The sequence below is a fragment of the Mangifera indica genome, chromosome 4 (assembly GCF_011075055.1).
Source record: "Mangifera indica cultivar Alphonso chromosome 4, CATAS_Mindica_2.1, whole genome shotgun sequence".
Classification (NCBI taxonomy): domain Eukaryota; kingdom Viridiplantae; phylum Streptophyta; class Magnoliopsida; order Sapindales; family Anacardiaceae; genus Mangifera; species Mangifera indica.
In genome coordinates this window covers 13,529,824-13,543,264 of record NC_058140.1, presented here as the reverse complement: position 1 = coordinate 13,543,264, position 13,441 = coordinate 13,529,824, and the positions used below count along the sequence as shown (strand labels likewise).

The following is a 13,441-nucleotide window of genomic DNA, read 5'->3' as shown; positions in this document are numbered from 1 at the left end:
CATTCTTTCCATTTCATGATCCAACAAGTAATTTTTTATTTAAATAAATATATTATTAGCAATATTTTTTTTGTTTAAATAAATATTATTTTGTTAAACAATAAATATTTTTGGTTAGTTATTTAATATCTATTTGGTGTATCAACTATAATATATAAATAAATATATATATTTTTATTTGATTAGAATAAATATTATTTTGTTAGAATAAATATTATTTAATAACATAAAATAATAATATTAAACAATCTAACAACATAAAATCATAACAAAATTAAATTTCACATAAAGTTATGAACATGAATCTATCATACATTATTTGATTTTCAATTATTCACAAAAAAAAAACACATAACATATAAGCTTGAATCAAGATTGACCTGAATGTGAATAATTTTGCTATAAAATCTTTACAACAAATGTTAATTCTCTAAATAAATCTACCAATTTTCGTCTCTCCTCTCTTGTGTCCAATTTGAATATTTTATAATGGTTTTTTTACAGATTATATTATTCAATCACATATGTTCTCTGTTAAAAAAGTATTTTTTCTAAACTGTAGAGATTATTTCCTCATTGGAAGGGTAAAAAAAAATTTTCTCTTTCTGCATGTAAGAGTTACATCAATGGGATATTTTGAGAAAATAAAATACTATTATAATATTTTAATTTAGATTTTAATATGAATAATATATATACAGTAAAAAAATAAAGCAAAAATTTCAATTTTCCAAAAATTATTCTATAAAGTGTAGGCTCAAATGCAAACAAGTAGTTCGCCTAGCGATGCAAGACTCAACTGTTTACCCAGCAAATAATTAAGTAGTCACGTTGTTGGTGAAAGATGCTTGCGTGAAACCCAAAGACAAATATGTGCAAACTTGGGCCAAAAGTAGATAATTTCTCCACTAGTCACTTTCAACAGATTAATACTAGCCGTCGACTTGAAGAAGACAAAACAGAAAAGTCTGAGGCAAGGCAAGGGAATGAAAGGGACTTTCTGACATGTTAATGCAATTAATGGCCACAATTTTCCTTTCAAATCCCTGACTCAATTCTGAGGTGGGAACTTATAAAATTTGCAAAAATCTTCCTTTTTTGAGTTTTTTTTTTTTTTTTTTCCATGGCTAGATTGAATGAATCTAGTAAAAAGACAAAATCCTTCAAGTTTTCAAGCCCACTCACAAACATACGGAATGAGTTATACTTTTTCTAACGTTTGGCTGCCACCAAATGGAGCAAAGTAAATCTTTGTACAAACAACAGTTTTTTACCTGGTTACATGAACCAGAACACCATTAATGAAGGAAAAAGTGTTCTAATCCATATTGTTAGTATATGCCATAAGAATAATTCGAATTATCAGTCTTAAAATGTTTTATTTTGTATATAATTTTTTAAAATAATTTATTAATAAAAAAATAGTTTTTTATTCATATGTATAAGTTGTTTTCTTTATTTTGTGATAATATAAAATATGTATATAAATTGTCTGAATGATTTATTTAATACAAATTGAATCGTTGAATTGTTCTCTATAGACATGATATAACTTAGATAATTATATCATATAGTAGACATTAAATGTCATGAGATGACATTAGTGCAGATGATGATGATACACATGTCATTAGGGTATTAGTATGAATTAATAGTTAGAGAACTGTTTTTTGAACATGACCAATAACAAAAAGTCACATGGTCATTAAATTGTAGTCAATCACTTATCATAAGATCGTACTAGTGTATGAAGTAATCCCTTGACCTGAGACGTCATAGTCGGATCCGATACGAATATGTATAATTCATATGGTGTATATATATGAGGTTAACTATATCTCGTAAAACAAACCATACTGGTTATGTGTTATTTGTATGTGAAAAAGAATGATGGTCAATAACGGATCCGTTGACTCAGAAAGTATTTAGTTCTGAATATCCATTGATTCGATCTAGATCCGAGTTCAGAAACAAACATCGATAAATATTGGAAATCAAATCTAACCAAGGTATAATGTAAATCATACGAAGAATGTTCGTTATGGCATGTTTTGAATATTTAAATCGATTATTCATAAATAAACAAAATTAGGACTTTGACAATCCATAAGTTTGAAATCGATCTAAATTGAACAACGGAATAATATTACCTTCATAAAACGTACTAATAGATATTTTAGGTTCAATGGGATATTTCTTCATCATGGTTTAGGGGTTATGACACATTACTAGATGTTTCTCATAATCGTTAGTTTTTTGATACACTTTTGGATTGTTTGAAAAAAAACTTATGGTTACGTCAAGATGAACCTAAAGGATCACACTAATAAACCAAATTTACAAGAGGGAGAATTAATTATTCGAGGTTGGGTAGTACCTTCCGAAAGATAATAAGAATCATATAAAATATTATATGAATACAAATATAAAGTGTTCGTGAGATAAAATTAATGTGGTTAATATGTATATATATATATATATATATATATATATATATATATATATATATATAAATGTTTGACAAATCTTTAAATTAATATTTTGGTGGGTCAAAAGAGAATTTTAGAAAACTACAACTAACCACCATTATAAAATAATGAAGTTAGTTCATTCAAAAAAAGTTAGTTCATCTTAAACTAAAATTTCTCTCACTAAATTGCAAAACTCTCTCTCCTCTCTCTACCTCACAAAAGTGTTGTATTTTGGTTTGGTGGTGAACTTTCTTTGAAGGTCTTGCAAGTGAGAAACTCATTTCATCATTCTATATCCATATAGAAGACAAAATAGTAAGTAAAATCATTATCTTTTCTCTTTTGCAAATGTTTGCTTTGATTCTTTATCTCTTGACATATATGTTTATTTTACATCTATTTTCTTTACCCAGTCTTTCACATTATTGAAAATATATTAGATTTATAAATGTGAAGATCGAAATCTAATTACACAAAATTAATTGACTTATATTAAGATATAATCTATTATATTTATATATAATTTATTTTACTCATTTTTATTAGATGTGAGAGTCTTTTAGTCTCAAACAACTCGGGTAAAAAACTTTTGTTATTTTAGGTAATTAAAAAAACGCTTTTTCATTCACCAATGGTCTTCTTTAGAAGATAAGGGCATGCTCAAGCTGGTCCACTTGAAAACTTCTCTATTTAAGATACAGATAAAGAAGACTCATTAGACGGCTAAAATATCTTACAACAAGCAATGGGGAAACAAATTGCCATTGTTGGAGCTGGAATTAGTGGACTTATTGCCTGTAAGTACTGCTTGTCAAAGGGTTTCAATCCCCTTGTTTTTGAGTCTCAAAGCTGCATTGGAGGAGTCTGGACTAAAACTTTCAAGACCACAAAGCTACAGACTCCGAAAGAAATGTATCAGTTCTCGGATTTTCCGTGGCCATCTTCGTTAACTGAGGAGTTTCCTAACCAAAATCAAGTTTTGGATTATGTTCAATCTTATGCACACCATTTTGACTTGGTTAGGCATATTAAATTCGATTCCAAGGTTGTTTCCATTGAATTTGAAGGCCCTTCCCATGAAGAGATACAGTCCTGGAGTTTGTGGAATGGCAATGGTTTGCCCTTTAGCTCTCAAGGGAAATGGAAGGTCACGGTAGAGGACTTACAAAACAATTCTATAGAGGTATGCATATTTGTCGTTTCTTTAGTATTAGTTCAAATGTTTAAATCATCAATGGCTTTTATGTGCACATTATTGTTAAAGAGTTTAATACTACCGCTGAATCCTGGTCTAACAAAGTTCAGGTTCACCGAGTGGATTTTGTGACTGTGTGTGTGGGGAGATTCAGTGATGTTCCAAACATCCCTGAATTTCCTCCGAGCAAAGGTCCAGAAGCATTTCATGGCAAGGTGGTGCATTCAATGGACTACGCTGCCATGGATTATGAAAGTGCTGCCAAATTTGTCAAAGGGAAGCAAGTTACTGTTGTTGGGTTCCAGAAATCTGCATTGGACATAGCAATGGAGTGCTCAGCAGCAAATGGTAACACAAGTTAATCTTTTGTCTCAAATTGCCACAATGAAAGCAATTATAAATTATCTACAAATTCCAATTTATTGGACTAATCCCTCCTAAATCCGAATTCCAGGGGTGAAAATTCCATGTACAATTTTGTACAAGACTGAACATTGGAATGTACCTGATTACTTTCCTTGGGGGTTTCCTATGGCATTTCTTTACCTTAATAGGTTCTCAGAACTTCTGCTTCATAAGCCTGGAGAAGGGATTCTGCTTAGTCTCTTGGCAACGATGCTTTCGCCACTGGTAGCATTTCTTTTTTTGTGTATATTTGTCCTTTTTAAGTACCTTGAGAAGAAATAATCTTTTGAGGGACTAATTTACATAGCTTGTAATTACCAGAGATGGGGGATCTCAAAATTTGTGGAAAGTTATATCAAGAATAAGCATCCATTGGCCAAATATGGAATGGTACCAAAACATAGTTTCCTTCAAGAAATCAGTTCATGCCTAACCTCGACAGTACCAGAAAAGTTCTATGAGAAAGTTGAAGAAGGCAGCATCATTCTGAAGAAAATTCAAAGTTTCAGCTTCCGTGAAGAAGGCATTTTGATTAATGGTGAAACTGAACCTCGAAAGACAGATTTGGTCATTCTGGCAACAGGTTTCAGGGGTGATAAAAAGCTAAAGGACATTTTTGTGTCCCAAAACTTTAAAGACTGCATAGGAGGTCCCTCCAAGGGAACAGTTTCACTCTATAGGTAAAATTATCATTAAACTTGGAGACATTGGATAGGATTAGTAAGCTTTCCTTATCAGGTAACTCATAATGTTTTTTCCTATATGATCAGGGAAATCATACATCCCCAAATACCTCAACTAGCAGTAATTGGATTCTCAGAAGGTCTTTCTAACTTGTACACTTCAGAAATGAGATGTCGGTGGCTATTTGAGTTTCTGGATGGAACGTTTAAACTACCTGAAATAAAAGATATGGAAAAGGATATGGCAAAATGGGTTGAATGCATGAAAAGATACTCAGGCCAGTACTACAGAAAATCATGCATAGCTATTCTTCATATCTGGTACAATGATCAACTATGTAAGGATATGGGATGGAACCCCAGGAGAAAGAAAGGATTGTTTGCTGAACTATTTGAACCTTATGGACCTTTGGATTATGTTTACAGTGGTTAATTGATTGACTATCTTTATGGATTTTACATTCATTGCCTTCTAATTTGTGTTTTTTAACCATTTTCAACACAAAATTAGTATGCATGTGAAACAATACACAACAGCAAGCAGCAATATTGATTGCTGATATATCCGTTGTGGTTGTTTCTGCAGTATCAGTGGAACACATTGTTTCCCATAATGAGACCAATTTCTTTCATTTTAGTACAATTATGGTGGGACACTTGACATCACTATTTCATAACTTTTCATATACCAAATATTGAGCAAAAATTTATCTTAAAACTTATGTCACAATAGTATCACATGTTTTTTCAATGACTCAGACAAAATTTCAAAATCATATATTACCTATCATTTTTAGTGACTTAACCATAATTTCATAATTATATGTCATTTGTACTCTCAATGACCCAGCTAAATAATAAAAAATGTGCACAACCAACAAACAATACAATTAGACCAAACTTATTATTTCAGAGTTCAAAGTAAATATTTAAAGACTACAGACAATGAGTCAAATCTTATATTTTTCAGATAATATATAAAAATAAGTTTCTTAGAAATGTTTAACAAACATTTTTTTTCAAACAATATTTAAAGAATTCTCTACTATATATTTAAGGATTAGGGTTAAAGTAGATAATTTTTGGGTTTAAAAGATGTTAAGTTTGAGGAAATATTTTATAACCTATGAAAATGAAATTTTTAGATTCTGTTTTGAACATATATGGGATAACTTTCAAACATCTGGTTTTTCATGTTTCACAACTCAAAAGTCCCAAGTCCCCAAGGTTGCTAGCCAACCATTCCCACCTTGCCTTATTGAAAACATAGAATTAATGTTGCAATCAAAGCAGTCTTAGAAATTCGAAGAGACCTAAATGGATTGTTGGATGTGTTGATTCAACGGAAGGAGATGCCGATTTAGGAGAGTACATGGGATCAACTGAACTTCATTAAGGATCAATTCCCTACTTCTCACCTTGAAGACAAGGTGGCTCTCCGAGGAGGTACTGTTAGGCAACCTATTACCAAGGTGTACTAGAAGGGAAAAAAAAAAAAAAAAAGTGAATGCAGAAGATTGTTGCTAAACGGTGAGTTGGAATCATCCAAAAAGGTTCTAAAAAGAGTCATGTGTGCAAGGCATAAAGACAGTGATGAAAGATGGTGAGGGACAAAAATATGACCAAACATATTAGAGAGAAATGCCCCGGAATTAGTCGTCAACGATTTAGGAAAGGGGGCAATCTTGCTTGGGAGGAACTGACACCACTGTTGCCAGATTTCTTTTTATTTTGTTACTACTTATTTACCCTTTTTGCTTCTACATTGTCTGGTGTTATTAGAATTTTAAAGGTACTAAAGTTGTGTGAGATCTGGTGTGAATTGATTGAGCTATGTTGATTTGATTGTAGAGCTGGATTGAGTTAGAAGGCGTCTATCACTGGATACAATAACACTGTGTTGGGCATTGCCATGGAATACAGAGCAGCAAACGGTGAGAATAGTTGAAGAGTTCATCATCAGTTTTATTTTCACTGGATTCCAAGGGTGGAACATCCATGTACAATTATATACCAGACCAAACATTGGCATCGTCCTGGTTACTTTCCCTGATAAGCGCCTTTAGCATATTGTTATTTGTTATATATGAACAGATTCTCATAACTTAGCTTCAGAAGCCTGAATAATGATTAACGCTAAATCTCTTGGCAACAATGCTTTCAACACTGGTACCGTATATTATTTTCCTCTTTCACAATATTCAAGGAAAAATAAACTTCTCTACTGGTGTCTAATTCACTAACTATGCAATTACGAAATTTGTTGGAAGTAGCATTAAGAAGAACCTTCAGTTGGGCAAGTATGGGATGGTGCCAATACACAGTTTTCTTCAAGATACAAGCCCATTTTTTATCTCAATTGTTCATGCGAAGTTCTGTGACAAAGTTCAAGAGGGACGCATCATTTTGAAGAAATCTCAAAGTTTCAGTTTTTGTGAGGTCATTCTGTTTGATGAAGAGCCAACACTTCTAAAGACAGATTAGCTCACATTGGCTACAGGATTCAGAGTAGATAAAAAGCTGAAAGACTTTTTTGTATCCCAGACTTGTCAGGACTCCATAGCAGGCTCTTGATTCTCAAAAAGTCTTTCAAGCTAGTCCCGGAAATGAGATCTTGATGGCTAGCCGAGCTTCTTGAGGGCACATTCAAGTTACTGAGCAGAAAAGAAATGGAAAAGGACACATGGAATGAGGCAAATACATGAAGCAATACTTGGCCCTTACTACAAGAATTCATGTTAAGTTGTCCAACAAATTTTGTACAATGATCAACTCTGCAAGGTCATGAGATGGAACCCAAAGAGAAAGGACTCTTTGCTGAATTGTTTCAGCCGTATGGACCAACGGCTTATATGCAATTGTAATTTAACTTTCCACATTTGAAATTATTTCAAAAGTTCATGCAATTTGAAGCACCTAACATAGGAACGAAAATACTAGTTGGGATCGACAAATCTAATGATCAAAAGCAATTAGTTCATTCACATAAATCAGTAAGATAAACATGTGGTTTAAGGTTTCCTAAGTTATCTATAAGTTACAACGAATTCAATGTTGAAAACTAATCAATTAATCAACAGTTAAAAAAAAAACCGTAAAGATTTCTTTGAGATTAGTCAGACTCAGCGATTGATGTCCTCTAGTCATTCCCAGATTGCTCTGATTTCAGACCAGCTGAAAAAGTAGTAGATTAAGTAGGCCTGGACCAAACTATTAAATCTGACATGAAAATAACTTAAAAATAATGGAAAGGCCAAACCGGTGATGATATAATAACAAACCTGATAGAATCAGCAGTACTGTCAAAGACAAAAATAAAGGAATATAATTACCAATGAAGCAATAAATCACAGTAAAATAATGGAGTCGTATCATAAGCACCAATCTATTTTCACTCAACACTGCTAGAATATTACAGACGTTTCTTTTACTGGATGACAGATTCTTAAAAACTATAGTTAGCTCTCAGACTCCATTCTAGAACCCCAGCTTATGCTAATTAGTCATCTGAGCCTCTTTTTATGGAGTATACTTCATCTGAGGTTGGCAGACAATTACAGATTACTAATTAAGTTTATTTCCTACTGTAAATAATGCCTTGTTTCATCTATCTTTAGATAAAAACTCGTATCATTTCTATCAATAGATTCAAACATCACTAACTGAATGTCAAGCATAGATTTTGTACAAACCAATCAATAAAATAAATTATCATTAAATTGATAATAAGCAAACAATCAAAAATTGCTAGATGGCAAAAAAAAGAAAAATGTTATGCCTGTAAAAGAATAGCAAACCATGAATTAAATTAAAATCACCAGTATCCACAAACCTTGGCTTTCTCCAAGTCAGTGTGAAGGAACCACCATGGACCAGTTCTTGAAAGTAACCTGAAAACATAAAAGAATTATCAGGAAATATAAGTGTTAGAACACAAGGCAGAATATGCAAAGATTAACTCTGCACCAACACTATCCAGCATGTAAAGAACCCAGTTCATTTTCAATTACCTGAAAAATCCTGCTGTCATGCGCAAGGCCATAAAGAGTGCCAAGCCTGACCAAACCCCAGGAAGACCAAGAAGTTGAGGAGCATATAGCAAAAATGCAGAAGAAATTGCCCCAACCAACATCTACATGTAACATAACAAATGTCATTAAGACCATATGTTCAGTTTTCACAATCAAAATAAAGACATCTATCAGATGTTTCAAGTTTATGGTATGGCTTACCATAGAGCAAGCAGCATATGGAAAGTCAGAAACACCATAATGGAGACCATCAAAAATAAAAGCTAGCGCAGTAATAGGTTGAGTGGCACTGATAAACTGTAAGAAAATTAAATGAAATTGTTAAACAAAATTATATAAAATGGCACCAATAAATACATAACGCGAACTCAAGAAAGGGAGAATAAGTTCAAAGAAATAGCTCAGTGTCAAATTCCATTCATACCAATATTCCAGTTCTAACAATTCCTAAAACTTTAGGATCTTTGGTGAACAGTGTGGCCAATGATCCAAAAGATAGCCCCAAAATTGCAGCCAAGGAAACACCTGTGACTACTCCTATCTGAAAAAGGAAATGCAAATAAGGTATTAAAATTAACATAAAATCTTGCACATCAAGCATAATGACCAAGAAATCTAGGGCTAAAACCCGAGAGTCTTAGCACCAAAAACCAAAAAGAGAAATCATACAGGAAACTTACCTTCAACACGAAATTGGTAACCTCTCTGACAGTCTCGAAGTCACCTTTAGATATGTAACTTGCAATCAGGGCCTACATTTAGGTATTTCATATGTCAATAAAAGCAGCAACTTGTGTTAAAGAACACTTGAACTGGTAAAATCTTCAACAATAACCTCTGTTCCAATAATATTCAACTTGACTTCAATGAAAATTGTCAATCAAAATAATGTAACTATAAAAGATAAAAAAGTTGATAGATATAAATAATGCTACTAAACCTGTAAAAGTAACTACCATAAATAAAAATTTTGTACCTGACCAGATGTAGCTAGTGCATCAGTTAGAAGAGATACAGCCAACCAGACTTGCATACATATCTGATGTGCAGCCATTGCATCTGAACCTTGACGAGCAGCCATTGACGTCCCCAGCGTCATTGTTAACAGAACAGCAAGAGTTCTTCCTATAAGAAAGCCACCTGCAGAAGCAAATAATTGTAAGAGAAGCATGCAAGCAAGTACCACAACAACATATCAATCATGTCCAGCAATTAGCTGTTATTTCTTGGACAAGGAAAAGATATTATAATAAAAATTAAAGATGGTGAGAGAACAAAATACCAGATTTTATATAGCCACCAAATTTTAGATCTCCAATCTTTGGAGGCAGTAACACAACTTTCTTGTTCAAATACCAGATCATTGCTGCAGCAACAATATACCTAACGCAGTGGTTGATCATAACTATACTTTAATATCAAAAAATAAAATATATATCAAAGGAAGAAAAAAACCAATTCATATGGCACATACTGAGACACCACAGTCGATATCGCTGCTCCAGTTATACCCATCTGACAGTAATTTATCAGTATGGGAAACAAGAATACTGCTAACAAGTTACCAATACCTGCATATGGAACATCTGAAAATAGTCAGAAGAGACTGAAAAGAAGTAAACATGAGCTTGTAAAGATTTAATTATTAGCTAAAAGAACAGGAAAGAATTTGAAGGAAAAAAATTAATGAACTATGTTGGGAAACAAATCAACCAATCTTACAACAGTAATCATCCAATAAAATTATACTTGTATATTATATAGTTAGGTACAAAATTACAAATGATCCGTCCATTCTACAACACGGAGGTGAAAACAAAATTCAGACACAAAATCACACCCAACAATCATCCAACTTTGACAACAACAAAAATCAATGACTAAACACATGCACACTCACACAGAAGCACACATGCTGAGCTTTTCAAATTCATAATTGAGAAACATTGGAACACACTGAATAATATAAATTTTTGAAACATAACAAAACTAAACATGGATATTTTAGTAATACAGATCTTGACTTATAAATCTGGAAATGTTTAGCGGCCAAAACTCAAGCCAGTCGACCCTTACTATTTTATGCATCCAAAAGTTAAAGCAAATACTTGCCCAGACATATAAAAGGAGTCTTTGAATCTTTAAATCCACGAAAGATGCCATTAAGAGCCAAGGAAACCACTACTGCTGGAGCTCCAAGGGCTCTGAGCTTAAGAAATCTTTGTGCTGGAGCAAACATCTCAGATGCCTTCAAAAAAATTGAACAGCAGGTGCATACAACATGAATTTCTTAGTTGAAAAAAATAATCAAATGAATCTTCCAAGCATAATATAAGATAAAAAGTCAAAATGCAAGATTAAATTAACAAACACAGAATATGCAGATAATGATATACACACACATAACAAAAGACATGGCAAGAAACAGAGAAGCATAAGATCATGACATAGTTAGAGACAGAGAATCATAAGATTATCAGCAACAGTGCATGAACTTAGTACTATAGGACTTACTGATGGTACACCTATCAAGTTTAGAAACGGTCCAGAACCCAAAAATAGTGCTAAGGCCTCAAAGATGCCAATCCCAACTGCTAACAGTAAAGCCGTTGACACTGAGGCCAGCTGCTTTCTTTCACTTATCTCAGTAAAAGGTATTCTATTACCACTGCCTCCTGTTACATAAAAATAAACCAAAGTTAGAAGTGGTGAATAAAATGTTAAATCTTCCAAAATTCAAAGAAGGCCATCGTGAAATTTATTTCCAGTTTATATTGACCTGATGTTGGATCCTTAAGTGCATTACTTGTAACTTCCTCAGCAACAAAAGAAGTAGCAACACTGAGGAGAGGAAAGTTAAATAACTTCGAGATAATATTAAAAATCGATATAGAAACACCTGCAGAAGCCAACTCAACAGAACCTACAGAACCAAATTAATCCTTCATAAGAATACAGAATACTATAGGAAAAACTAAAGAACCTCAATCCAACTTAGCTTTATTATAGTGAACAAGAACAAAGCACGTCTAAAAGAAAACAAAAATTATTAATAAATCAAATGCAATAAAGATTTTAAAACCAGCACATATAGATAGAGAGAGAGAGAGAGAGGAACTAAACATCAAACCAACCTAATCTACCAATATAAGCAGTCTCCATCAACTGTGCTAAGGGATCAAGAGCCTGTCCAGCAATTGCAGGCAAAGTAAGCATGGTAAGCTCAAGCTTGACATCCACAAAATGTGATTTGTCAACCTCACTTTTGGAATCTAGATAATCACCGATAGGTATCCTTCCCAACTTTCTGCAAACAAAATCACAAAAAATTGACACTGGCATAGATGCATTAACATCAAGCAATATCCAAAAATCAATCATAATGTTTTCATATACAAATGAACCGACTCAATAATAGGTAGAAGTACACTCATTTAACCAAACATGCTATTTACATACAAATTCACAATGTAACCCAAACACATAAAATGCAACAAAAGTCAAAACAAACAACCAAATGTTGTGCTTTCAGTCTTACGGGTATTTTTCAGACAAACTGTTGAAACCAGTATCATCTTCCAAATTAAACCTCTCCTCCACATCAGCAGAATCCACACCCAAATCAGAATTCAACTGATCATAAGCCGCAGGAATACTGCATTTTCTACCACAAGTAACCAAGATTGGCACACGACTTCTATGCTCCAAGGACAGGGGCCAATTCCTACAAAATGCTACACTAGAATCACGAACTCCACCTTGTTGCAATAGAAACCTTGATTTAATTGATTTGGCTATTGGATTCTGCTGTCTATTTCTAGTTCTCATTCCACTAGAAAGTCTACCACCGTTAAGTTGTGTAATCGTCATTGTCCAAAAAATACAAGTACTGTAACAAAACAAACATGGAAAAGCAAAACATCAGAATACAAAACTGAAACATAACCGTTCATAATATATAAATAATCAGTTACAAATTTAACTGAAGCCTCTGACATTGTTATTCAAAAGAACAGATTGTTCAACAACCGTCCAACGGGTTGATAACTAAAGATTAAAATAAGAATTGAAACTGCGGTTTACTAATGCATTAACATAACCAACAAGAAACTAAACAGAACAGAAAACAGAGTTGAGAAGCGTCACAAACCTCAAGAACAAAATAAATAAAAGACACTCTCAAAGAGTCAAAAAGTAAATAAAATGGATAAAAACGACAACTTTTTCGAAAACGATATAGAGAATAAACAAGAGTGAGAATTTGTCTATCGTGATAAATGAGGGAAACCCAGAAAAGGAAAGAACAACCTGTAACGTTCACAATTATTAAAAAAGGGATGATTAGAAACAAAATACAAAGAAAGAGAAAGAAGAACCTGTTACGTGGATGCCAAGTAATTGGCTTGTTCAATATATGAAAAACCGAACTGAACTGAAACTCAATTCTGGAGTTTGTTTTGTGTTTTGCTACTTGTTTTCTACTCGCGAATATATGCAGTTCTACAGCTTTATCGTAATAGGCTTTGCACTGCATGGTGAAGGAGTAAATAGCAAACTGAATGTAAACGGCCTAGCCCAGATTTACAGGCCCAACTGTGACAAAAGGCTTGCGGTGGCCCAAATAAAAGCTACAGGTAACTAATTTTGCAAATTCTA

General features: G+C 33.1%; 2 protein-coding genes across 4 annotated transcripts; one reads left to right on the top strand and one right to left on the bottom strand.

Annotated features, from left to right (window-relative positions):
• The first annotated feature begins 3,108 nt into the window (after positions 1–3,108).
• Positions 3,109–5,247, top strand: LOC123213521 (probable flavin-containing monooxygenase 1). Its single transcript, XM_044632976.1, has 5 exons — positions 3,109–3,654; positions 3,777–4,014; positions 4,121–4,296; positions 4,393–4,751; positions 4,842–5,247. The coding sequence occupies exons 1-5, from the start codon at positions 3,217–3,219 to the stop codon at positions 5,185–5,187; spliced, it is 1,557 nt and encodes a 518-aa protein (XP_044488911.1). The 5' UTR covers positions 3,109–3,216; the 3' UTR covers positions 5,188–5,247.
• A 2,466-nt stretch (positions 5,248–7,713) lies between these two features.
• LOC123212865 (protein DETOXIFICATION 45, chloroplastic-like) lies at positions 7,714–13,320 on the bottom strand. Of its 3 annotated transcripts, none has more exons than XM_044632090.1 (16): positions 13,162–13,320; positions 12,324–12,674; positions 11,920–12,092; positions 11,565–11,708; positions 11,300–11,460; positions 10,898–11,033; positions 10,260–10,356; positions 10,068–10,168; positions 9,762–9,925; positions 9,466–9,537; positions 9,210–9,326; positions 8,987–9,082; positions 8,765–8,886; positions 8,587–8,644; positions 8,036–8,053; positions 7,714–7,928 (listed from the first exon to the last, which is right to left on the bottom strand). In XM_044632090.1, the coding sequence occupies exons 1-15, from the start codon at positions 13,317–13,319 to the stop codon at positions 8,045–8,047; spliced, it is 1,959 nt and encodes a 652-aa protein (XP_044488025.1). In that variant the 5' UTR covers position 13,320; the 3' UTR covers positions 7,714–7,928; positions 8,036–8,044. The 3 variants fall into 3 exon arrangements, with proteins under 3 accessions (XP_044488025.1, XP_044488027.1, XP_044488026.1); XM_044632092.1 differs by lacking the exon at positions 13,162–13,320 and adding an exon at positions 12,936–12,955; XM_044632091.1 differs by lacking the exon at positions 8,036–8,053.
• Between the last annotated feature and the right edge of the window lie 121 nt (positions 13,321–13,441).

Coding starts and splice junctions, on each gene's coding strand:
- LOC123213521 (XM_044632976.1), top strand. CDS start 3,217: ATGGGGAAACAAATTGCCATTGTTGGAGCTGGAATTAGTGGACTTATT. Junction 4,015..4,120: donor GGAGTGCTCAGCAGCAAATG/GTAACACAAGTT, acceptor TCCGAATTCCAG/GGGTGAAAATTCCATGTACA. Junction 4,752..4,841: donor GGAACAGTTTCACTCTATAG/GTAAAATTATCA, acceptor CTATATGATCAG/GGAAATCATACATCCCCAAA.
- LOC123212865 (XM_044632090.1), bottom strand. CDS start 13,319: ATGCAGTGCAAAGCCTATTACGATAAAGCTGTAGAACTGCATATATTC. Junction 11,709..11,919: donor TGCTTATATTGGTAGATTAG/GTTGGTTTGATG, acceptor TTGGTTCTGTAG/GTTCTGTTGAGTTGGCTTCT. Junction 10,357..10,897: donor GACTCCTTTTATATGTCTGG/GCAAGTATTTGC, acceptor TTCCATATGCAG/GTATTGGTAACTTGTTAGCA.